Source organism: Cucumis sativus, chromosome 5, assembly GCF_000004075.3.
Source record: "Cucumis sativus cultivar 9930 chromosome 5, Cucumber_9930_V3, whole genome shotgun sequence".
In the NCBI taxonomy this organism is placed as follows: domain Eukaryota; kingdom Viridiplantae; phylum Streptophyta; class Magnoliopsida; order Cucurbitales; family Cucurbitaceae; genus Cucumis; species Cucumis sativus.
The window spans coordinates 30473030-30499202 of NC_026659.2; the positions used below are offsets into that span (position 1 = coordinate 30473030).

The 26173-nt window shown below is 34.3% G+C and overlaps 4 protein-coding genes, 1 long non-coding RNA gene and 1 pseudogene across 8 annotated transcripts; 1 reads left to right on the plus strand and 5 right to left on the minus strand.

The window, feature by feature from the left end:
- Nucleotides 1-2696: 2696 nt before the first annotated feature.
- On the minus strand, nt 2697-3382 carry LOC105435714 (annotated as a pseudogene).
- A 145-nt stretch (nt 3383-3527) lies between these two features.
- Nucleotides 3528-3968, minus strand: LOC116403959 (UDP-glycosyltransferase 83A1-like). Its single transcript, XM_031885911.1, has one exon. It carries the CDS (start codon nt 3966-3968, stop codon nt 3528-3530), a length of 441 nt encoding a protein of 146 aa, XP_031741771.1.
- A 1639-nt stretch (nt 3969-5607) lies between these two features.
- Nucleotides 5608-7304, minus strand: LOC101214159 (UDP-glycosyltransferase 83A1). Its single transcript, XM_004141535.3, has 2 exons — nt 6821-7304; nt 5608-6572 (listed from the first exon to the last, which is right to left on the minus strand). Exons 1-2 carry the CDS (start codon nt 7302-7304, stop codon nt 5686-5688), a joined length of 1371 nt encoding a protein of 456 aa, XP_004141583.2. The 3' UTR covers nt 5608-5685.
- Nucleotides 6250-12733, plus strand: LOC105435611. 2 transcript variants are annotated; one of them, XR_969664.2, is made up of 9 exons: nt 6250-6390; nt 6763-6975; nt 7091-7276; nt 8449-8537; nt 8653-8838; nt 10127-10304; nt 11513-11725; nt 11841-12026; nt 12454-12733. It is a non-coding gene; the product is annotated as an uncharacterized LOC105435611 (long non-coding RNA). The 2 variants fall into 2 exon arrangements; XR_004216917.1 differs by lacking the exon at nt 6250-6390 and adding an exon at nt 6397-6563.
- LOC105434423 (UDP-glycosyltransferase 83A1-like) lies at nt 10300-12128 on the minus strand. Its single transcript, XM_011657706.2, has 2 exons — nt 11571-12128; nt 10300-11321 (listed from the first exon to the last, which is right to left on the minus strand). Exons 1-2 carry the CDS (start codon nt 12052-12054, stop codon nt 10435-10437), a joined length of 1371 nt encoding a protein of 456 aa, XP_011656008.2. The 5' UTR covers nt 12055-12128; the 3' UTR covers nt 10300-10434.
- Nucleotides 12734-17192: 4459 nt separating the features above from the next.
- On the minus strand, nt 17193-24991 carry LOC101205434. 3 transcript variants are annotated; one of them, XM_031886455.1, is made up of 10 exons: nt 24582-24991; nt 23762-23969; nt 21777-23591; nt 21368-21684; nt 21161-21282; nt 19218-20990; nt 19057-19105; nt 18725-18966; nt 18337-18438; nt 17193-18176 (listed from the first exon to the last, which is right to left on the minus strand). In XM_031886455.1, the coding sequence occupies exons 2-10, from the start codon at nt 23790-23792 to the stop codon at nt 17945-17947; spliced, it is 4683 nt and encodes a 1560-aa protein (XP_031742315.1). In that variant the 5' UTR covers nt 23793-23969; nt 24582-24991; the 3' UTR covers nt 17193-17944. The 3 variants fall into 3 exon arrangements, with proteins under 3 accessions (XP_031742315.1, XP_031742314.1, XP_004141466.2); XM_031886454.1 differs by having other exon boundaries at nt 24558-24991; XM_004141418.3 differs by having other exon boundaries at nt 21161-21267; nt 24558-24990.
- Nucleotides 24992-26173: the final 1182 nt, after the last annotated feature.

A 26173-nucleotide genomic window follows, 5' to 3' on the forward strand; every position in this document is an offset into this window, starting at 1 on the left:
ATACTATATGGAAGTATTTTATGTATTGTTTTTAAAAGTACTAAGAATGCATATTGTTACAATATTGAGGTGGCTGCTAATGTACACAGTAGCAAAATTTGGTGTTAGGATTATTTAAATTTTCAAATGCTATTCATATCATATGGGGATCTTTTGAGAAATGAACGAGCTTTGTTGGTAAAAAGTTAAAGCTTTGATAATTCTTTTTAAAGTAAGGTAACTGTAAAAGGATGATCGATACATATCCATAGGTGCATTTTATTATATTTGTAAATATTTTGATTTTGTCGGTTAAAAAAAAGTTGGGTATGTATTTGTAGATTCAAAAGGGTGTTCGTCATATCCGAAAGCATGGTCTTTATTTGGTATGCTATTTAAATTGAAAGTATAGTCTTTGTTTGGTATGCTACAGAATGTCTGGAATTTCATGTACAATCTTACATATCATATACCAACAAATCAAACATATTGTGTATATATTTAGTTTTTGTTTTCTTTTTTTTAAGTTCTTTAGTTTAGAAAAAAATTACATAAATTCTCACTCAATATAAAGTTATGCTTTATTTATATGTAATTATTTAGGTTTAAAGATTTCTTTTGGTTGTTGTAATGGCAAAATGTTTCATTTTAGTTGTTGTACTTTTGACTTTGGTTTATTTTGTCCCATGAATTTTCATAAAGTGACATCATATTCTCTTAAGAATGATATGAAAATGAAGCAACAAAAATTGGTGGACACTTCTTAAAAGTAGACCAAATCGAACAAATGCTTAAAAAATGAGCATAAAAATGAATATGCTTAAACTATCAAAGACTTACAATCAAGTTTTAATAATATAAAAATCAAAATGAACCAAAACATAAGTACAGAGATCAAATTATTGTTTAAATTTTTTTATTGTTAAACATTTCCTTTGATAACAATCCGTTAATTCTCCAATTGAAACAAGTTCACGTTATTTAGATTAAATAGTTACGTAAAAAAGAGAAAAATGTTTATTTCTTTGAATAATAATTATATCTTCGAGATCTCAATTATAAAATCAAAAGTTGATAGTTAAAAACTTCACATTTACCCTCTACAAAAGGGAACTTTCTTTCGGAACAAAACTTTTGGGGATATTTCAAGTATCAAGTTGAGTTTTTAAGTTAGAAGTTAGTATAATAGAGTGAAGAATATGTTGGAGGTGCAAAGTTATTACTTATAAAGATGAAGTTCCTCGATATAAGTTTAAACTGGAGTCTTAAGACTTTTTTTGACGTTGATAGGGTAATTGATTTATTTAATACTAATTTTATGAAGTCAGTAAGCCAAACAACACTCCTTTGGTGAGTCAAAATGAGTCATAAAACTTGAACAAGTGGTGACATTCTCAACTAATTTAGTTTATAGTTAACGTGACTATTTGAAGTAGAAAGGATAAGCCTCTAACTTTAAAATCAACAGTACAAGTCTAGTGCTACTCAACTTATATTCTCATGTTTGGATATCCTCTTAATTATTTCATTAAATGCTTCATGAAAATATTAATTTTGTATTATGTTTTTAAGATCATAAATTCGATTTGTCGTCTTTTTATATTCTATTCGTGAATATGTCTAACACATCGATAATGAACCACGTAAATCTTTGTATCGATATTGTTTGGTTGGGAAGAAAATGGACAGCACAGGAAAGCAGGGAATAGAAAGTGGAGAGTGGCATAACATTAATGGTGGATGGGAAGTGGGAATTTTTGCAAAGAGAAAAATTGTACAAATTCATTGCATGGACAGTGAAGACTATGACAAAATGGCATGTGCTAAAGCCAATTTCTATGGGGTCTTTGCCTCCTCTTAAAAATCCCATTCATTTTCCCTTTTTCATTTTTCATTTCTTTCCACTTTTCCTATGCTCTCTTTCTTTTTCTAATTATGCTCTCATGTGCTTCCTATCTAACCACTATTTTCTCCCCCAACAAAACACATACACTTCACACCCCCTTTACCTTGCTTTTCAAGACATTCACAATCTATATCATACACCATCTTAATCTAAATTAGGTTTAAGTACGTTTGAAACATATTTAGGTATGAAATAGTGTATGGGTGAGACATTTGAATCATCGTATTGTTTAAACAATTTTAAATTAGATATTTTGTTTAGACTATATCTATTGAAAAAGAAACGTTTTTCAAAGGTTGATGGATAATTGATAAGAAGAGTCAAAAGTTGTTTTTGTAAGAACTTTTATTTTTCCTCCTCTTTCTTCTCAAGTTTCCTTCTCCATTTTTCCTTTCTCCCCCTGTTGTCCACCATGGTAACATTGCAAATGTGTGGCTGTTGTGTCCATCGAAATGTCAGGTGCAGTAAAGCTAGATAACAAAGATTAGAGAGAGAGAGAGAGAGGGCGAGAAGAGATCAAGGGTGAATGAGTAGGAGAAAACCAATAAGAGAAAGAGAGAAAATGGAGAGAGTGAGAAGAGCAAGAGAATAAGTTAACGAGAGAGTGAAGAGCAAAGAGGGGAAGCAACCAATTTGCATGGAGAATGTTCCGTTTTGTTAATAAATAGTGAATAGAACTTCAATGCTAAAAGGTTGGACAAATTTCATTTTCTCCCAAAATTTTGGGGGTCATAATCAAATGTAGACTTGAAAAACAAGAAATGATTCTATGATTATGACTAAGAGGCTATTCATGTTATGTGTTTATGCCTTCAAGTTCTCAACCAATTGATGAAATTGTTGAAATTCTTTGCTTCAAATCCTCTTTTTCAAGGATCTTCTCTACTTTTTCTTTAATCTCTGTTCTTGTACAAATTCCATGTCTGTCTTTCTTCAATTTCAACCCCACATTCCATATATCACAAATGTAGCTCTCAACAAGAAACTGGTTGCCAAAGTATGGCCAACACAGGAACCGAACACCATGCTGAGACTTTCAAGCGTCGAATTCCAGCCACAGTGGCTCACAAAGCAAGCAATTGATGGATGATTAAGAACCCTTTGTTGAGGAGCCGAATACACAATCTTGAAACCCTAATGGGAAGGCATTGTTAGGGTTTTCTTCAGTAATGTATTGCCTAACAACCCAGAGAAATGGTTTGCCTGTAACAATGTCTTACTGGAATTGAGTTTTGTCTAGAACTGTGAAGCTTCAAAATGCAATGTAAAGGACCGAGAATGGAACTTGATGGTCGAGCCATTTCAGGCAAGTTGAGTGTTCTGGCCAGAAGTGTCCGACGTAAATTTTGAGCTGATTACTAAAAGTGGGCCGATTGGGAGAATGTGAGGAGCCAAGTTGAAAGCTCCTACCTCAAGTTCATAAACTGTATTGCATTCTGCTACTTCCACTGCTTGTTGTTTCTTAAGCAAGCTTGAAATATAATTTTCTTTGTCTTTTCATTACCAAAATATGCTCAGGGCAAGTTTGTGTTCTGGTTGTAGGCCCAGGGCAAATTCTGTTTTTGATATTGTTTTAAATTCTTTGTTTGGGTAAGAAAGTGAATTTGTTTGGTTGTGTTGCCTAGTATAGCCACTGATTAAATCAATAAAGCATTGAGTTGGGCATATGGTTTTGTATGAATAGTAAATTTGTGAGGTTCATCAACTTGATTAAGACACTATTGATGTTAATCTGACCATCAAGCTCAATTAATTTCTCTTGAATCAGTTTTGGGATACTGAATAACTTTGCCAACATTGCAGCTGATGCTGGAGAGAAGCCAACTCGTCGGATTCTCGTCTTCACAGCAACTTCCAGAGCCCACCCAAGACTCTCATCAGCAATAACACTGGTAATTTCTTCACCACCTAACCTATGGATTGTGTTTATCAGCTCTTCAAGCTTCATGAGCACGGTATCCAACATTGTGTCATGTAATTTACCACGATCATTTCTATTTGCACCAGGTTCCATGCCATTTGTGATTGAAACTAGGTGAATATTAGCATCTCCTATATGATTTGTTTCTGCTAGAGCACCCATTACATGTTTATGATTGTGCTCTGTGTTCATGAACGTGATTTCAAATCCTTGTTTGGCTAAGCTCAGCGAGAATTCTAGCAGGGGGATCACATGGCCATGTGCTGGATAAGGTATGGCTAAAATGTGCCCACTACCCGTTTCTCTTCTGTAATTTAGGATTTAATTGTTAATCGATTGATTGTTGATTTTCAACTTTAGTTTGTCACTATATATACAACACACACCACAATCTAAGTGATTTGGAGAGGAATCTTTTTCTCTATACTCTCTAAGCCATGCCATTGTCATTTCATATGTGATACTAACCTAACTTTGGTTATATCTAGCTCCTAATTGTTAATTGTTATTTGTGTTCGCCTTCACTTTCTTCTGGTATTAAATGTGTTAACTTTTCTTAATATTCCATCCTTTTTCATCTTTTCTTTCTCTCCATTTTCTTGGCTTTTATGTGCTATGATATTTGAAAGAAACTTCAGAGAAATTTCAAGATTGAAATATACTAATTTTAGGTTGCTATAAAATTATAACCTAGCTAGAAGTGTGTCACGGTTACAAACAAGTGTGTTGTCGATTTGCAAAATTTCAAAAGCCTTATTTTACTAAATTGTGCATAGTTCAACAAACATAAAATGTATATACTTTACTAGACGATATCATGTTTTATTCATCTCACACGACGTTGAAAAAAGTCTTATGCCTTTTCTACCCATGGTCATGATGCTCTTCTAGTCTTCTTCTTTTTTAATAGAAAAACTACTTAACGTAAACTTATTGTCATAGATGATTTATGTAAGCAGACATTTTTTATATTTATATATGCTGTCCTTTTGAATTGTTCTTTTTCCTTTTTCGTAATATCTTTTTATGTGGTCTTTCATTATTTTCGTTATTGGTTTTATATTAATCAATTGGATTGGAAAATTTAACAGAAAAAAGTTAAGTACACTTTTATTTCAAGGTAGTGAGCACTATTTACTCGTTAATCGTGTTCTTATAAATTTTCAGGACTATAATACGTGTATTTTTTTGTATTTTTAAGTTAATAGAAATTGTTTGACAAATTTGTATAGAAGGACCTTTCTAGAGTTAAATTGAACTCTAAATTTGGAAAAGATAGAATTTTGGTCGTATGGTTCTGTCATGTGAAATTATCACTTTGACTTCAAGTTCACGTTTCTTCCTTCTTTGATCTGATTTTCTTTTGTCATTTTTTAAAAATCTAATATCAGCCTTTTGATTTATTTTTTAATCTAATTGATTCTTCTTCCCCAATTTGCAGCTTCTTATTCAATCGATTCTTCTCCATTTGATTCATCTTTGGGTAGATCTGCATCTTTTTTTTATTATTATTTTAATTTTTGAGAAACAAGAAGAGCAAGAAAATTTTTTACTATAGAAAAATGAGAAGGGAAGGAGGATGGAAGGAGCGAGGCACAAAAAGCGAGAGCGAAAGTGAAAATCCTAACAAAGTTGATGACAAATGCATTCATTCTAAACTAAAAATGTATCGACGTCATCCTCAAGAACCACACAAGCGTTTTGGCCATAAAAGTTTCAAAATATGTGAGTGTATGTATACATAAGAGGGTAAGCAGATCGAAGCTCAAGCCTTGTGATTGATTGTACACTAGTTGCATGTTGAACTATGGGAAAGATGATATTAATATGGAGCAACAAACCTATAATGGTTCCTTTATTGTGATTAGATTAAAATATGTTAAGTTTTCAACCAGTTTATGAAATTGTTCAGGTTATTATAAGATTGACCGCCTTCTTTGATGCTTTCCACGACCGTTTTCTTTAATTTTTGAATTCTCTGTTTTGAATCCTCATCTGCGATGAGCTTCTCCACTTTTTCTTTAATCTCTGTTCTTGTAACGATTCCATGTTTGTCTTTCTTCAATTTCAACCCCACCTTCCATATATCACAAATGTAGCTCTCATTAAGAAACTGGTCGGCAAAGTATGGCCAACACAGGAATCGGATGCCATTGCTGAGGCTTTCAAGGGTAGAATTCCAGCCACAGTGGCTCACAAAGCAAGCGATTGAGGGATGATTAAGAACACTTTGTTGAGGAGCCCAACCCACAATCTTCCCGCGAGATTCTATCCTCTCTTGAAACCCTAACGGGAAGACATTGTTAGGGTCCTCTTCAGTAATGTCTGGCCTTACCACCCAGAGAAATGGTTTGCCTGTAAGCTCAAGCCCTAGGGCTAACTCCTGGAATTGAGTTTTGTCTAGAACAGTGAAGCTTCCAAATGCAATGTAAATGACTGAGCATGGAGCTTTCTGGTCGAGCCATTTCAGGCAAGTTGAGTCTTCTGGCCAGAAGTGTCCAATAGAATTTTCCAGTCGATTTCTTGCTAAAAGTGGGCCGATTGGGAGAATACGAGGAGCTAAGCTGAAGATTTCTGCCTCAAGGTCATATACTGTATTGCAGATAACCCAATCTGCCACTTCTATTGCTTTGTTGTTCGCTAAGAAAACTTGAAATAGAAATTTCTCGGTCTCTTTGTCACCAATACATGCCCAAACCAATTTTTCTGTTCTGGTTATGGGTACTGATTCTGCTAACTTGATGTCCTCGCTTTTCAGTAAGGTTCCTGTTGATAATGAAATTAATCATGAGCAAATTTTATGTTGATATTTTGCTTATTGATTAGATTGTTTCAAATTCTTTGTGTGGCGAAGATGGTGAATTTCTTTGTTGTTCTGCCTACTTTAATCTCATTATCTAAAGTTTAAGTGAATGAAAGACTGAGTTTGACTTATGATTGATTTTGTCTGAATCAGAAAACTTGTTGGATGGACTCATCAACTCTGATCAAGATACAGTTGAAACCCTTCTTACCATCAGAATCTATTAGTTTTTGTTCAATCAAGTTTGGGATGCTAAATAGCATAGCCAACAATGCAGCCGCAGCTGGCCAGAAGGCGACTCGTGGGATTTTCATCTTCGCAGCAACTTCTAAAGCCCATCCAAGGTTCTCATCAGCAATAACACCAGTAATTTCATTGCCACCCAATCCATTGATCGTGTTTATCAGCTCTTCTAGCTTCACAGGCATGACTTGCAACATTGTTTCAGTTAATTTACCAAGATTACTTCTATCCTCCCCAGGTTTCAGGCCATCTGGAAGTGAGACTAAATGAACACGACCATCCCCTATCTGATTTGTTTCTGCTAGAGCACTCACTACACGTTTGTGATTGTACTCTGTGTTTACAAACGTGATTTTGAAACCATGTCTGGCTAAGCACAACGATAATTCCAACAAGGGAATCACATGGCCTTGTGCTGGATAAGGTATGGCCAAGATGTGCCCACTCCCCATTTTGCTTCTCTAATCTTTGATTTACTTCCTTTTCATTTGGTTGTAGGTTCTAAACTTCAATGTATAGTCACATATATACACATAACCACCAATGTAGTTGGCTTTGTGTGTATTGCATTTCTTTGTATTGATATAAACAATTGTGAATTTGTTTCTGTATTATGTCTATAATTGTAGCCATTTTGTCATTTTTGTATATGATGGTAAAATGGCTTAGGTTATATCTCCTCATTGTTCTTTATATTTACCATCTACCTTTTGGTATTGGTTGTTTTCCATTTGTTATTGACTTTTTCAATATGGAAAATTTTCTTGATGTTCTTACTCTCTTGTTTTACTTTATTTTATGTTGGATTTATATGTTATATTAATTAAATTTTAGGCAGGCTTAGAGTTCCCAGGGGCATGGAGAGTTTCTTCACTAGTGATTTCTAACTCCAATGAGTGATTTTTTCTCTTTAGCCAATCCTCCCAAGAGAAAATTCCAATTTGGAACTTTTAAAATTTTAGGTTATTAAATTTTAAACTAAAATTTTAAATTAAGGTGGAATTAGCAAATATGTTGCAACTGGAAGCAATCTGATGTTGATTTGTTCACTTCTATGCTACTGCTTGCTTGATTTTTTCTTTCTTTATTTGTTTTCTCTAAAACTTTTTGTTTTTCTTGGGAATGGTTTCTCTTATTCTATTTTCTTTTTATTTAATAATTATTCTTCTTAAATCTTAACTTTTAGGTTGCATTAGGATGAAATTTAAATCATAGATGGTAAAATATGTGGACTAAATTTGTACTTATTAAAGTTCAATTACTAATTTGTTACATAATTGAAAGTACAAAAACCAAATTATTATCGTTGTTACTTCCACCAAAATTTTCATCCATGTGATAAAAGGAAAGCTAATAGCGGGAAGTTTCAATCCATCCCCTCATTTGTTGTTCTAAACATGTTTAATAAATACTAGTAGTTAGATAACAATCTATTTGAAAGTAGTTTCAACTTTCTATCAGAAGGACAGGACAGGTGAACCAAGATCCTGTCTGTTGAGGCCAAATGGGACCCCTCCATTTTCAGCTGACCATCAAAATCAATTAATTTTTCTTGAATCGGTTTTGGGATACTGAATAACTTAGCCAACATTGCAGCTGATGCTGGAGAGAAGCCAACTCGTCGGATTCTCGTCGTCACAGCAACTTCCAGAGCCCACCCAAGACTCTCATCAGCAATAACACTGGTAATTTCTTCAACACCTAACCTATGGATTGTGTTTATCAGCTCTTCAAGCTTCATGCTCATGGTATCCGACATTGTGTCATGTAATTTACCAAGATCATTTCTATTTGCACCAGGTTCCATGTCATCTGTGATTGAAACTAGGTGAATATTAGCATCTCCTATATGATTTGTTTCTGCTAGAGCATCCATTCCATGTTTTTGACTGTGCTCTGTGTTCATGATGGTGATTTCAAATCCTTGTTTGGCTAAGCACGGCGAGAATTCTAGCAGGGGGATCACATGGCCTTGTGCTGGATAAGGTATTGCTAAAATGTGCCCACTACCTGTTTCTCTTCTGTAATTTAAGATTTAATTGTTATTTGATTGATTTTTTATTTTCTACTTTAGTTTGTCACTATATATACAACACACACCACAATCAAAGTGATTTGGAGGAATCTTCTTCTCTATACTCTCTAAGCCATGCCGTTGTCATTTCATATGTGACACTAACCTAACTTTGGTTATATCTAGCTCCTAATTGTTAATTGTTATTTGTGTTCGCCTTCACTTTCTTCTGGTATTAAATATGTTAATTTTTCTTAACTTGTTGGAAACTTTTCTTAATATTCCATCCCTTTTTTCATCTTTTCTTTTTCTCTCCATTTTCTTGGCTTTATATGCTATGATATTTGAAAGAAACCTAAGAGACTTTCAAAATTGAAATATACAAATTTTAGGTTGCTAAAATTATAACCTAGTTAGAAGCGTGTCACGGTTATAAACAATTGTGTTGTCGATTTCCAAAATTTCAAAAGCTTTACTTTTACTAAATTGTGCATAGTTCAACAGACAAAATGTATGTACTTTACTAGACGATTCACACAACGTTGAAAAGGGTCTTATGTTTTTTCTACTCGTGGCATTATGCTCTTCTAGTCTTCTTTTTTTTTTAAAAAAAAACTAATTAACCTAAACTTATTCTCATAGATGATATTTGTAAGTAGATAATTTTTATATTTATATATGCGGTCCTTTTGAATTGTTCTTTTTCCTTTTTCGTAATATTTTTTTATGTGGTCTTTAATTATTTTTGTTACTGGTTTTATTAATCAATTGGATTGGAAATTTAATAGAAAAACATTAAGTACACTTTTATTTCAACGTAGTCAGCACTATTTACTCATTAATCGTGTTCTTGTAACTTTTCAGAACTATGATACGTATATTCTTTTGTTTTTTTTGTTTTTTTTGCAGTTAATAGAAATTGTTTAAGAAATATGTATAGAAGGACCTTTCTAGAAGTTAAATTGAACTCTAAATTTGAAAAAGATAGAATTTTGGTCTTATGGTTCTGTCATGTGAAATTACCACTTTGACTTCAAGTTCACGTTTCTTCCTTCTTTGATCTTTTGATTTTCTTTTGTCATTTTTTTAAGAATCTAACATGCAGCCTTTTATTTTTATTTTTTAATCTAATTTATTCTTCTTCCTAATTTTCTTCAATCTATTCTTCTTCAATTGATTTATCTGGTCAATCTGCATCTTTTTTCTTTTTTAATTTTTGAGAAACAAGGACAGTAAGAAGATTTTTTAATTTTTGAGAAGGGAAGGAGGATGGAAGGAGCGAGATGCCAAAAGCGAGAGCGAACATGAAAATCCTAACCAAGTTGATGACAAATGCGTTCATTCTAAACTAAAAATGTATCAACGTCAATCCTCAAGGTCCACACAAGCATTTTGGCCATAAAAGTTTCAAAATATGTGAGTGTGTATAGATAACAGGGTAAGCAGATCGAAGCTCAAGCTTTGTGGTTGATTGTATACTAGTTGCGTGTTGAACTATGGGAAAGATGATATTAATATGGAGCAACAAACCTGTAGTGGTTCCTTTATTGACATTAGATTAAAATATGTTAAGTTTTCAACCAGTTTATGAAATTGTTCAGGTTATTATAAGATTGACCGCCTTCTTTGATGCTTTCCACTACCGTCTTCTTTAATTTTTGAATTCTCTGTTTTGAATCCTCATCTGCTATGAGCTTCTCCAATTTTTCTTTAATCTCTGTTCTTGTAACGATTCCATGTTTGTCTTTCTTCAATTTCAACCCCACCTTCCATATATCACAAATGTAGCTCTCATTAAGAAACTGGTCGGCAAAGTATGGCCAACACAGGAATCGGATGCCATTGCTGAGGCTTTCAAGGGTAGAGTTCCAGCCACAGTGGCTCACAAAGCAAGCGATTGAGGGATGATTAAGAACACTTTGTTGAGGAGCCCAACCCACAATCTTCCCGCAAGATTCTATCCTCTCTTGAAACCCTAACGGGAAGACATTGTTAGGGTTCTCTTCAGTAATGTCTGGCCTCACCACCCAGAGAAATGGTTTGCCTGTAAGCTCAAGCCCTAGGGCTAACTCCTGGAATTGAGTTTTGTCTAGAACAGTGAAGCTTCCAAATGCAATGTAAATGACTGAGCATGGAGCTTTCTGGTCGAGCCATTTCAGGCAAGTTGAGTCTTCTGGCCAGAAGTGTCCAATAGAATTTTCCAGTCGATTTCTTGCTAAAAGTGGGCCGATTGGGAGAATACGAGGAGCTAAGCTGAAGATTTCTGCCTCAAGGTCATATACTGTATTGCAGATAACCCAATCTGCCACTTCTATTGCTTTGTTGTTCCCTAAGCAAACTTGAAATATAATTTTCTCGGTCTCTTCGTCACCAACACATTTCCAAACCAATCTTTCCGTTCTGGTTATGGGTACTGATTCTGCTAACTTGATGTCCTCGCTTTTCAGTAAGGTTCCTGTTGATATTGAAATTAATCATAAGCAAATTTTATGTTGATATTGTGCCTAATGATTAGATTGTTTCGAATTCTTTGTGTGACAAAGATGGTGAATTTTTTTGTTTGTTCTGCCTACTTTAATCTCATTATCTAAAGTTTAAGTGAATGAAAGACTGAGTTTGACTTATGATTGATTTTGTCTGAATCAGAAAACTTGTTGGATGCACTCATCAACTCCGATCAAGAAACAGTTGAAACCCTTCTTACCATCAGAATCAATTATTTTTTGTTCAATCAAGTTTGGGATGCTAAATTGCATAGCCAACAATGCAGCAGCAGCTGGCCAGAAGGCGACTCGTGGGATTTTCATCTTCGCAGCAACTTCTAAAGCCCATCCAAGGTTCTCATCAGCAATAACACCAGTAATTTCATTGCCACCCAATCCATTGATCGTGTTTATCAGCTCTTCTAGCTTCACAGGCATGACTTGCAACATTGTTTCAGTTAATTTACCAAGATTATTTCTATCCTCCCCAGGTTCCAGGCCATCAGGAAGTGAGACTAGATGAACACGACCATCCCCTATATGATTCGTTTCTGCTAAAGCACTTACTACACGTTTGTGATTGTACTCTGTGTTTACAAACGTGATTTTGAAACCATATTTGGCTAAGCACAACGATAATTCCAACAAGGGAATCACATGGCCTTGTGCTGGATAAGGTATGGCCAAGATGTGCCCACTCCCCATTTTGCTTCTCTAATCTTTGATTTACTTGCTTTTCAATTGGTTGTAGCTTCTGAACTTCAATGTATAGTCATATATATACACACATCCACCAATGTAATTGGCTGTGTGTATTGCATTTCTTTGTATTGATATAAACAATTGTGAATTTGTTTCTGTATTATGTCTATAATTGTAGCCAATTTGTCATTTTTGTATATGATGGTAAAATGGCTTAGGTTATATCTCCTCATTGTTCTTTATATTTACCATCTACCTTTTGGTATTGCTTTTTTTCCATTTGTTATTGACTTCTTCTGTTTGGAAAATTTTCTTGATGTTCGTACTCTTGTTTTACTTTATTTTATATTGGATTTATATTATTGTTTTACCTTATTTTATGTTATTTTATTTAAATTTCAGGCAGGCTTAGAGGTCCCAGGGGCATGGAGAGTTTCTTCACTACTGATTTCTAACTCCAAATGAGTGATTTTTTCTCTATAGATTATACCAATCTTTCCAAGAGAAAATTCCAATTTGGAACTTTTTAAATTTTAAACTAAGGTGGAATTAGCAATATGTTGCAAGTGGAAGCAATCTGATGTTGATTTGTTTAGTTCTATGCTACCTGTTTCTTATGCTTTATCTTTTTCTTTCTTTGTTTGTTCTCTATTTTATTTTATTTTTGGAATGGTTTCTCTTATTTTTATTTTATAATTCTTCTTAACTCTTAACTTTTTGGCTGAATTAGGATAACAATTAAATCATTACATATGGTAAAACAGGTGGACTAAATTTGTTCTTATTAAAGTTCAATTACTAATTTGTTACATAATTGAAAATACAAAAACCAAATTGTTATCGATTAAATTACCATCTATGTGATAATTTTCAATTATATCTAAATGGTTTTGATCCTTGAAATCGTTGAGAATTTAGGGATCCAAGGAGCCATTTTCGCTCCTTCTACAGCTGCAATATTAACGACCTTATTCAAAATGGGATTATAAACACAGATGGGATTCCTGTAGAAGAAAAGGGAATTGAATTGGGTTCATTGGGAATTCCTTCATTCTTCCACACTCATGATCTTCCTTGGAATAACAAAAGGTTTTATTCGATCACTTCATAAGTATCCAAAGGTGTCAAATTGCAAAATGGTGCATTTTAATAGTCCTCATGTACTCGAGCTTTTACACTCGGTCCACTCTCGTGGCAACGAAGGCAGTGCAGTTATGGAAAGAAGACGACTCTGGCCTACGTTGGATGGACCAGCAACCGGTTGGCTCGGTTGAACGCATGGCATTTGGGAGAACCATGAGGAGATTGCCATGGGGATGGAGCTTACAGAGAGGGCATTCTTGTGGGTGGTGAGGCAAGGTATTAAGAGGAAAAATAGGAAAATAGTGAGTTGGGTTTCTCAACAAAAGGTACAAAAACACTTAAATTGGGATTTTTATGAACCATTGTGGGTGAAATTCTGTAATAGAAGGAGTCAGAAGTGGATTGCCATTTATTTGTTGGCCTTGTGTGGGAGACCATTTCTCGAACACGAAGTACATTACTGAGATTTGGAGAGTTGGAATTGGATTTGAAAGTAATGGGTTTGTTGTTTTGTTAGTCGTTGGGAAATCAAGAAGAAAGTGGAGTTAATAGCAAGGGATGAAGAGATCAAAGCTACAAGTAAAGTTCTTAAATCACTTGTGCTTTGAAGAAAAAGTAATGAATGTAAATTAGATTTGGTAAATTTCAACTTTTGCCCTGAGTTAGATTGTTCTACAAAAGTAATGTATGGGTCTGTTGTGGATTTTTAATTTTGATTCACATACATTAACTTCAATAATAATTTAAATAAAAAGTAATTTACGTAAATATAACAACCTCCAAAATATTTACCGGCCCTATAACAAAATAGGAAAAGTCATCCATATATGAACGTGCGATTTATTAATCTCGAGTCATCTAGTTACAATTAAGGCTCAAGATTAAATAACTAAAGGCAGAATGCCCGAGATTGAATAAAATAAAGGTAGAATTCTTTCACACCAAGACATCTCGAGGCATGGTATGTCTGAGATAGTGTATCAAAATCTACACAATCGTCTATAGTATGCCTGAGATAGTATATCAAAATCTACACAATCGTCTATAACACGCATGCCGATTCATTGCGTGGGGTAATTTTGGTATTTTACATTATAGAATAAAGTGATTTCGGTAAATAAATGGATTTTGTTAAATAAAGTGATTTTGTTTAATAAAAAAGTCACATTGTCTGTATACATACAATAAATATTTTTTTCCTTTTTTTGAGAAATCTATAATATATAATTCACATTATAGCTATGTAAGTTCAAATATATTTTTCAAAGTTCCCATTTTATCTCCAACTAACATCTTAAATAAAATAAATTGCATTTGTCTAACTAATATCTCCCTAAACTTAAATAAAAGATTTTTCTAAAATAAATTTATGTATCAAAACTATTTTTTTATAAAACTAAATTAGCATTCTATAACAAAAATTCATCAAACACTTTATAGTTTATTTGAATTTTTGTTTGTTATATCTTGTACATAGTTTTTAAATCTAAATTTCTTATGTTTAGTTTCCATTAATATTAATTTATGGTTTTTTTAAATATTGCACGTAGTTATCACATCTTTATTTTTTTTGTTGGTTTGAAATTGTTTTTTTTTTTAATTTGTGATATGAAATTTAAATTTAGATTTAATAGTTACTACTATTTTATCTTAAGTCTAAACAAATGTTTGTTTGTTTTATTACTATCAAAATATTTATACTAAGCCTATTAAAATAATTAAAATAAGGGATTAAACGTTCAATTCGAAAACATAAAAGTAATTATTTTTAAAAAGCACATTAAATTAAATTTATTTTAAGTAATATGAAAGACATTTTCTAAAAATTGAAAAAAAAATTATTATCAAGTATAAGACTCTTATTTTAACTTAGACGTGTATATTTAATTTTTAAAGTCGTGAAACACATGCAACGCACGTTTCAACTAGTCCAAGACATGCACCAATGAGCCAATATTGTTGAACTACGTTTTCTTTGATGAAGATTGAAACCTAAATAGTTATTACATGTTAGTGCTCACTTTATCGAGATAGACAATTTGAAACTGATGTGAATTGTGGTTTTTTTAAGAAAAGTTATCAAAATATTTACCATTCATAGAAAAGTAAAGTGTAATGAATTTTTGTCTTTTAGTAGTTTTCTTTTTACAAAGTGAAAATAGTTTTTTTTTTCTTAAGAAAGCACATTTTTTTTACCATCCAAAGCTTTCATTCCCTTTTCTTATAAGTGTTGTCTCGATAATCGTCGATAATAATCTAATTAAGTCACAATCAAAATTTTATTAACTAATTATAATACTTTTCACAAAATTTTCCAAAATATCCGATGATCTCAATATTTGTATCATATCTATATTTCGAACATTTGATCTCATCTAATAATTATTTTTGAAAAAAAATTGTATTTGTTTTCTCAAAATTGCTTAGTCTTACTTTGCATATTTCTTTTATAAGTATTCAAAGTTCTTAGCCAATTATTTCCAAAGTTATAAACAATATAACATATAAAGCAATAAATGGAAGTGGTATTTCATATAAAACATTCAAATGCCACTTTAATCTCATATTTGATGATATTAAAGACACGTCAAATTAGAGGTTTGAACCATTCACCTTCTTATGCATTGTAAATAATTAGAGAAGGCAACGAAGAAACTCACAAAGATGATGAATGAGGTATAGAGTTCTATCTTATGTTTAAGCATTCTACATTTGTTGACACAATTTTAGCAATTAATTGATCCAAAGTTAGAACAAATAGAATAAAATAATCATTTTGTTTTAGAAAAATTAAGCTTATAAACACTTTGTTTTTTTTTTTATGATGGATGAAATTCAAAAGTTAAAATAAAATAAAAGAAGCTTTTCTTTTAGTAACAATTTTTTTTTTTGAGAGAACGTGTTTTTGTACTTTGAAATTTGACACTTTGAGTGAACGAGTACAAAATGTAGTTAATAACAAACTTATCTCTCTTAGTAGTTGTAACCAATAAAATGTAACGTTATTAGTGAAACATATAAATCTCAATGTTTTTTTTTTTTTTTTGCAAATGTATCGGATTAAGGCGTGAGATGGAAGAACCAAACTTCTAATATTGAGGTTATTAGTACAAGTACTATTCTAGTTGAACTATGCTTTATTTGTTGATTTCACAATAACAAGAAAACAAACACGATTTTAGAAATTAAATGGCTTATCATACAAAATCTTAACGGGTGTTTATGCAAATAACATTACTAGTGAGATTAGCCACATCCACGTGGCTCAATTACTCATAAACTCGTAAGACTTTAAATGTAGGAAATCATTTCAACAAAAGAACATAAATACAAAGCTACTCATAAGGAAACAAGAAATCCACTTTTCACTATTCTTTAGGCAAACCAGACTGCTTTTAGAAGCATAAGCTTTTAATTTTCTTAAACCAATTTTGGATGAAGAAACTTTTGAAAGAAAATCAGATCTTAAAGAGACAGAAAAAAAGGATGAGAAAGTCATTAGTACCAAACCAGCAGTCTCTGAAGAGGCAGTATCACAAGGCAGCAAAGTCAGATCAATTGGTGGCAGAGAACAGTTATCAAGTTGTCTAAGTTGGCCTGAAGAAGAAGAAGAATAGTTCCAACTCCAAAGAATGAAAAGAAAAAAAAGAATTAGTCTAAAAGGAATCTTGAACGATGAAAGAAAATAAATTGAAGAAAATCCATCCACTAACTTTGTCGGCAATGGTGAGTAAGGTTCCTCGTACAAACAAACAAACAGCCCCCACACAACTGAAAGGAAAGAACATTTATTATAATATTTATGCAGAAAAGATTAGGATTGGACTTTGGTTTTGGATTTGGATTTGGGTTTGTTTCATCAATCCTATTATTCCTTCTGACTGTCTTTGAAAATGATATCACATCATCTTCCCAATCATGAGTTGAATCAGATACTGACATTGACATAACTAGCTGCTTTCAGTCAACCAACTAATAAATCAAAGAATCTTTTCAACATAAAGGAAACTTTACAAATAATAATAATAATAATAATAATAACAATAATAATAATAATATATTAAGGTATGCAAGAAGAATATCTTCTTGTCCTTTATTCCCTCATTAAATGTGTTCCCTTTTGGCACTTGGGAAACAGTTAATATCTGTGTTTCCCAATAAATGAACAAGTGCTGGTGAAGGTGGACACAAGCTTACACGTGACCAATGAAAAAGAAAAATACAAAGACAGTGAGTTCTTAGACTATAGCGAGTTTGTGGGGGAAATTTCAGGAAGCTTTTAAAATTAAAACCATAACTTTTACCTTTTTGAATATTTTATTCGCTTGGTCTTCTAGATGCCAACTTCCATGCTGACTTCCCCAACTTTATGGAAATAATAAACCTAAAGAAGGTGGCAAAGTGGAAGGAATAGAAAAAATACAACAACATGACTAATAGGCTTACCAATATAAATTGGCAGGCTAGTTTCTCTAATTTATGTATCAAAACAAGATGCGATATCCATACCCAACATCATTCCTCTCTGAATAGTTTGCTTCAGAATATAACTTGTTTCACCTGGGAAATTCATGAAAATTTACATGATACATGATACCACTATGTACTTCATCAAAATAAACAACAGTGGTTTGGCGAAAGGCCTCCAATTATCAAAGCTTCCAAGATATGAATCTATTGTTGTATCCTCTTTCTTCTACAATGCTACATCATGTCAATGCCAGAGATCATAGACAAAAAGCAGGGGCAGGATATGGTTTGTATGTAGATGACTAGGGAATTAGCTGTGAAGTGACCAATTAACTAATTACTACAGTGAAACACATTGTACACCCTCTGGAAGATGATTAGGAATGGGGTGTACAGTGACATATCTTTGGGGACACGATTTTGGTGCCAATGTAACTAATCCATTTGAAGATGCATTTCCAGAGAGTTCAGCTTGACGTATGTGAAACTTTGCAAAACGATTAATCACAGAAAATCGTTCCAAATCTTGGCATTCAACCATCAAGTCCACAATGGAAGCTGTCCTGTCCAATCTGCACACCAAATGGAACAACTCAGAAGACTGTAAATGATGTTCTGTAGGTTGCAAACTACATATTTCTAATTTTCTACTCTAAAATCTAAAATCAAATTGGAATAATTATAGAAAACACAACTAAAAACATTTGTGAGAAAGAATCGTATTTTCCATACCTTTGCAGGTCACTTTCCAGTTTCCCAGCTCTGCCGTAGAATCTTTCCATAGTCTTCTCTATGTACTTATCATCAGTACATTTAACAGTATCCTCGGACATTCTGAAATGATCCACAGAAAGATGTTACAAATGCTGCACAAAAGCTAATTAAAACACACGAGAGCTAATTTATCCTAAGTAATAAAGTGAAAAAGAATAAGATTATACTCTGTTTCTAAAGAAAAATAAGATTAGAAAAATCTTTCTTATGCAGGCGCTAAGAAATGACAAGATATTCTATTTTACTTCTGCTGTCATTACGGAGAACATCAAAATTAAAACAGTTGCTAGCCACTACGGAAAGGACACTTCCTCAAAAGAAAAAAATATATGGAAAGGACACATACACATTTCGGCTATCGAGAGTGGAAACATGAAAATCAGTTTGTCCACACATCAGGCTGCACGTATCCCCTAATGACGCTCTTAAGATAAGGTATATCACGCTATCATAGACGGAAGAGGCATCCGCTGAGAGGATAGATGATGGTGCAGGACAAACTAACTGCTGCAACAGCTGTGTTGTCACAATAAGCCTTCTCTTCGATCGAAGCATCACATCTTCAATCATCTCAACTTCATTTACCATCTGAAATTTAATGCAAAAAAATGGGGTCAGCAATTTCTGATTTAAAAATTTTAAACAAGGTTTTTGATCTTTTAGTTTTAATGTGAATACTTTTTCTGTCAGCCGGCTTGTGTTTTCAGCCCAGTCTTGTTCTGCCACACTGCAAACAACAAATTCCAGACATTAACAACAGCAACACAAAGACATGGTCTTAAATAAACAAATGTTGATTGTAAAAAGAGATACCCCTCTTTACTATGATCGTCAAATACCTGATATTCACAATCCTTTGAGAACCTTGGATTTCGAGATGCCATGGTTGAAGCTCAGATGAGTCAAGTTTACGCTTTTTAGGTCTCAAAATGGCCCCAGTTTCAACAGTGACAGTAGAAGGCAATCCATAAGGGACTGTTAAGTCAGTTGCCACTGTGGTTTTAGCAGCAGTTGACCAAACTTTACCGCTCAGACTAACATCTGAAGAATCTATTCCACCCAGAGAAGACTGTTTGCAAAAATTATCCAAAGGCTTCAAGAGAGAGAAGTGTCCACCAGGATGCTTTGCGTGCAGCTGCTCATTTCTGAACTTAAACCACGAAGACGCAGACAGTGAACTGGTCTGAGAATTTTCTTCATTATTACCTTCCATATTTTTTCTATTAAATTCACTCACAGCCTCACTTTGGCCATCTGACGTAAAACCTGTTGAACATGCATTTAGTGGATTCTCAGACAAAAATTTCACATTATAATCTTCTCTTGCTCCCCCTGCCAACAGGTTTAGCATTTTTCTATTTTCAGATGGCAATGAGTTCATCTCCGATGCAAAACCTTGCTTTGCATCTTCTCTTGCTGAATTCTCTTTTGACATAATTGTTACATGCTGAGCATCTTGAACTCCCTTTGGCTCAGCCTCCACATTCTTCATTAGTTTAACTTTTTGTGGAGCATATTGTTGACCAACGTGAGGCAATTTAGAAAAGTTATCATATGCCAAATCTCCTTCACAGGCAGCTAAATTTTTGCCTTCAATTTGTACACTATTAAAATCTTGCTGATGTGGATTGGCCAATAATAAGCCAGAGGGAAAAGCATTTGTACTGGCTATCTTCCTTGCCACCCCATCTGCCAATAAAGTATTATATACATCAGATTTAGTCCTCTGCCCTGGTATCTCATCCTTATGGTCATAATCCTGTGAATTTGTAGGAATCGTGTCAGATTCCAGTAATTGGAGTCCACATTTTTCGGAAGTTTGATCGTTGATTCCCAGTGGAACCAATGAAGTTGCCTCAAGAGTATTGTTTAATGAACCGATCTTATTACCTTCCGTATATGCATTATTTTGCTGGAATGTGTTATTTAACCAAACATTTTGCTGCCTCGCCAACAATCCACCCTGTTGGCCTAATCTTGACGTGGATAAAGGCTGAGAGATAGGCAGGGCCTCGAAAACCGGATACTGTTTTCCACTTATATTGCTGTTGGTGTGTCGAGATGTATCTTGAGAGGAAGACAGGCCGTATTGTGGATATCTGGAAGCAGCACTTGGCAATGAAGCCTGTGGAGACAACCGTACTGCGGGTGCACCAGAAGCAAATTGCCCTTGATTTTCATCTGATACAAAATGAGGCGGCTGGAATAATGATGTAGCAGCTTCTGCCTCCCCCAAACAATGCGACTTTTCATCCCAATGTACATTTTGTGAAGGAGGCATAGACTGAATAGGGGATGAGGATGCTAACAGAGTTTGATTTTTCTCTACAAAGCCAGAATTTACCGGTCTTGTATCCAGAGTGCTTGATAACTGAAGTAGACCTTGAGATGAAGAGACCTTATTTAAATATGGCAGTTGTTGAGATGGATGGAGCAATCTCATAGGAAACCCTTGAGATGGGGACTGATTGGGATGTTGAGAAACAGAGGGATTTGGAAACTCTGCCTCAGCCATCATAGATAAGGGACTAGAACCAATAGGGCTATAATGGGAGATGGCACTATTTTCCTTAGACTGATCGACATTTTGAAGATGGCCATTCACATTTTCACTACAAAAGTTCATGGACAGAAAGTTATGAGAACATATTTAAAATAAAGAATGATGAGACTTGATCAACAGCAATAGTGAAGAGACCAACAACATATAGATTAAATAAAAAGGTTTGCTCCATGATTCAACCTCCCTGGTGGATTTAACAGTCTTTTATTACATAACTACCTTGTTTGGTTGTAAGGAGTTCGGCCATTTGAGCCCGTTGATCTGAAGAAGTTGGTAGAGGCATCCAGATTGCCCCTTGGAGTACCATCTGAAGGTTTTAAATTTCTCTGGAAACCAGTAAACTGCCCTTGTAAGAATAAATATTTACACACAACATTTGGAAGGTTTAATAACATAACTGAAATACTGATGGGAATAACAAATCACCTTCCCCGAGTTCACATCGTTGGAAGAAGCATCATAAAGATACGACTGTTGAAAATGACCCTGCCCTTGAGAGCTTAATTGTTTTGACATATACTGGTCACGGTAGTTACCTTTCTGCTGAAGCTTGTCAATAAATGAGTCACCTGCTTTGTCAAAAGTATTTTGTAGAACAGTTGGATCATCGCTTATCTGACTATTATTCTTCCTCATGATGTCGTTTTCCTCGCTGTTCATGGATGTGTTCACATGCTTCATATTTTCAAGGTGCCTAAAATCACTATAATCCCTTTGATTGTGTGAGACTTCATTGGCTCGTCCTGCAAGACAATGGCATGAGATGTTGTCATATGGCAATAATTAATCGATGCTAATATATTTCGATCAAACACTAGAAAATGATTAATCCTACCTTGTGGTTTTCCATGTGATTGATCAACATTGTCATGAGATGTTGCTATCTGCTGAGGTGGTCTGTCATATTCAGGTTGCTCATACAACTGACTTGTCAAGCTCTTGTTTAAATGCTCGTGTGGTTGAACATGTTGAGATTGGCCACCAATTCTCTTTTGTGCACTCTTATTGTCTAGCCATCCAACCACTTTTTCAGAAGAATTTTGATTTAGTTCATGAGAATCTTCTGGACAAAGATGCTCTGTTTGCTCAAGAGATGGTTGGATGCCTGACTGCTGAAACCCAGGAAAGCTAGAACTCATACCAGAATCGTTGAAGTTCGCATATGGCCTTGAACTTAAAGAAGATGCACTGTGCAAGCTGTTTTCGTACCAAGCTGATTGCTCCTTTTTACTATCCACTATGTTTGAATGCTGATTTTCAGTTGACAGTTCAGTATTCTGAAAAGTTAATCCACTCCATTCCTCCTGTATCCCAGTATCACTACTAGAAGCCTCTGCTACAGCTGACTGCATAAGAGCACTCCAGCTCCCACTCTGAATTGAAGGAAATGCATCTGAGAAATCTGAATGTACTAGGTTATTTTCAAAACCTCCATTGCTGACATTTGTACATTTTCCCAAAGAAGTATCCCACATATTGTGATCCATATTATATAAAATTTTTTGTTCAATCGGATCCAAGGGAACAAAATACTGAGATGCATCCAGTTGAGTGACTTTTTGCTGTGTTGAACCAAGCCAACCAGCTCCACCTTGCCCACCTTGAAATTCAGCAAATGATCCATTTGCTTGCAAGGAAGTCCTTTGCGGGATGATATCTGATCTCATTCCGGCATCCAAACCTTGATTTGGAATTTGGTCAAATAAACTTTTCGCTTGAAAGCCTTGTCTGGATCTCCCCATTTGGGGCAAGGCAAAATGGCCTGCAGAACCAGTATTTACATTACCAACAGAGGAGCTACTGAAGACTGGCTGCATAGTAGGCTTCAAGAATCGATCACGATCAATTCCCTGTAGCTGAGAATATTGACCCATGCTACCCCGCCCACTGGAGATAGGTGCTCTATAATTAGATTCATCAAGCTGCTGGGGAACCAACACTGACGAATGAAAAGATTGCCCTTTCTCGTGAGAAAACATTAGTTGGTTATAAACTCCTTGCGCTGCAGAAGATGCACCTAGATGTGCCCTGTTCATGAACATTTCTGATGAATCGGGGATAGAAGTTCCATTAATATAGGACGGGTATTGAGCTCCTGTAGACTGTCTAGTGAAAGCAGATATCTGACTTTGAGAACCCTGCTGCCTTGCATCATCAAATTGCTGTAGTTGCTGCTGCCTATGAATATCTTGCACCTGCTTGAACATCATTTGCTGCTGCAGCAACTGCATATCATTGTATGTAGACTGCTGCATTGAATGAAATTGAGAAGTATCGAATTGTTGCTGACCCCTCACAAGTTGCTGCGATCCTCCAAGAAAGTTGAAGTCAGTTGACACTTCAGTGATTTCAGACCTCTCAGAATTAGTTGTCAGGGTTGGACTGTCTACTGGTGCATATTCTTGATGTGATTTTAGGACAGACAAGCCTCTCAGCATCAAGAAATGTGGATCATAGCCAGTATTTTCACCCAAGAATGCTTGCTGAGAGTGCTCTGTTTGGAAATTTTGCCCTCCAAACATATAGCCATTCGTATTCAGTGGTTGGCCATCCAAGGTATCACTGCAGAAACCAGGTCTTGAAGCCAGTGGTGCGTAGTTTCTGCCTAATGACACAGTCGAATTGTTTCTCAGGTATCCTTCCACAGAATCTGTAAATCAAAAGTCTCGGTAGTCAAAACAACCACATATGGTTGTTTCAAATATGCTAAACTAGCCCAGCATCAACATTGGGTGGGAAAGCAGTAAAGACAAGAATAACAACAAAGGTGTATGTATACTATTAGAACAATCAACAGCAAGGTAGAGAACATTGGTATACCTTTCAGAGTAATGTTACAGTTTTTTCGCATTGAAACTTGGATGATCACGTGCGGTTTTCTAGCATAATGATCTCAAATAAACATAAACAGATCGCCATTCAATACATGCAGTTGAAGCCACCTCTTATCTAATTTATATAATCGGGAGTCCTGTTACTTCCATGACCACTAATGCTTAAAGCTACAGCCACCAGATGCATTGCAGCCCTAATACCCAGAAAGTAGAGGGAAAATCATTATAAGGTTATAATCAAATGAACACACAAGCAAGAAACTCAACCCGGAAAGGACAGAAAGTTCATTTCCATTTGAGCAGCGCCCTGAACCCATTTGAGGCTTGAGTGAAAGAGAACTTAAAATTACAAAAGCTCAATGCTTTAAAGTCACAGAAAATCCTAAATAATAAAGGGCAAACAACCATAGAGTGACAATTACATACAAAAACCACATGATTAACGAAACTTCACAAGTACAACCAAAAATAACTAAGTTAACATGAAGAGCACGAAAACAAATCATGAATTGAAAAGAATTCCCGTGGACTATAAATTAAACAAACAAATCCCAATTGCTTCAAACCCAACACCCAAAAATTTAACTCAGAACCCTAAAATTGCTGCGTAGCTTTACTGACGAACATCACAAACCCCCAAATAAGTCAACAAAATCAAACACCACCAACAACATAGAATTATTCATTCGCTAATTTCAAAGAGGAACCACATATTCTTCACAATTAGCCTAATTGTTAGCCACCCAGTAAGCAAGATTCGTTAAAAAAAAACAAAAACCCACAAGGCAAGGCGAGGTAAGAAGTACAGTGACGAGCTGGGGAGGTGTGATCTGAGCAATAGAATTATAACAACACAAAAGCTTTGGCGGTAAGGAATTCTGTTCTTGGAAGAGTATCTTAATGACCCAATTGAAGGCCTTGAACTTTCTTGTATGTATGTCTCTCTTCTCTCTCCCTCTCTCTCGTATGAGCTGAAATTGTTGTTGTTGTTCTTCTTCTTCTTCTTCAAGCTTCTTCAAAATCCATAGCAGTTCCCAATGTCCTTAAATCTCTCTCTCTCTCTGTCTCTCTCTCTCTCTCTCTCTCTTAATCTCTCTCTCTTTCTCTGTATCTTCAAGCTTTCTCTCACTGAAAAATTGCTTCTCTCTTTCTCTTAAGATTTGTTAAGTGCTGCAGAAAAGAGTGAGAAAAAAAATGGTCTCTTCGGACATCAAAGCCGAAGATAAAGCGATGAAAAACCGTAAATAAGAAAATTAAATAATGTTTAATTAACATTATTTATTTATTTTATTTTCAACAAACTCGTTTGGAAAAATGCCGCTTTAGCTTCGTACTCCGAACCTCTGCCTCGGACTCCTAGAATCAGGTTAGGGTGTTCTCAAATTTCCTCCTTACATCTCCACCGTTGGATCTTTTCCATTTCTTCCATCATAGTCAAAGAGTCAAGTCAACACAAGCAACCTTCTTCCTTTTTTTCTCTTTCATTCTTAAATCAATTTTTTTTGTTCTAATTACCATAGTGTTTAACTTAGACTTAATTTCAAATTACCTCATATTTTCATCATTCTTATTTTGTTTTCTTTTATATTGTTCAACAATTAAATGGCCCAAGAATTTAAGGTTGAATTATCAATCACTTTGTAATAGTTTTTCTTGTATATTTACTACTTCATGTCCTTATCACCAAGTCACATTTTGAGTACATGGTACTTTTTTTACTTCATGCACCAATGAGTGGATCTATTGCCTTCATCAATTTGGCTACATCCGCCTTTGTCTTATGCTTCTGTGTATTTAAGCCCATCATTTAACAACAATTTATGAAATTCAGTAACTAAATAAACAATTTTCTAATCATGACCATCAAAAGAATAGTGTAGGAACCATGTAAGACTTAAGAAAAGTTATGCTTGTGTTCAAAGTGATTGTACTTCTATCGTCTCTGGATCAAAAGATATCAAGCTCGAATTTCTAAACACGTTTTATTAAATGAAATAAATTGATAAAATAAAGTTTCATACAAACTATATATATAATATATATCAACATGAACATAGCTCAATTAGTATAGTGTTTGTATTGTCAACCTGAGTAAGAGATTTTGTTCTCCTCGTTACTCTTTAAATACAATATCTTTAAAAAAAAAACTAAATACATACATTAATCTAACTTTATTTTTTAAAAAAATGTTTATTAGGAAAACAATAAAAAAGAATGGGACATTTTGAAGATTTAAATAGTACGCTAGAAATACCCACAAAATGATATATTTTAAGATTTAGATGGTTTGATACAAATATCAATTTCAGTATATGTATTTTTAATAAATTATGAAAGTAAAAAATATTCAAAACTATTTAAATTAGTAAATAATTTATTTTTAAAGTTAACAACGAAT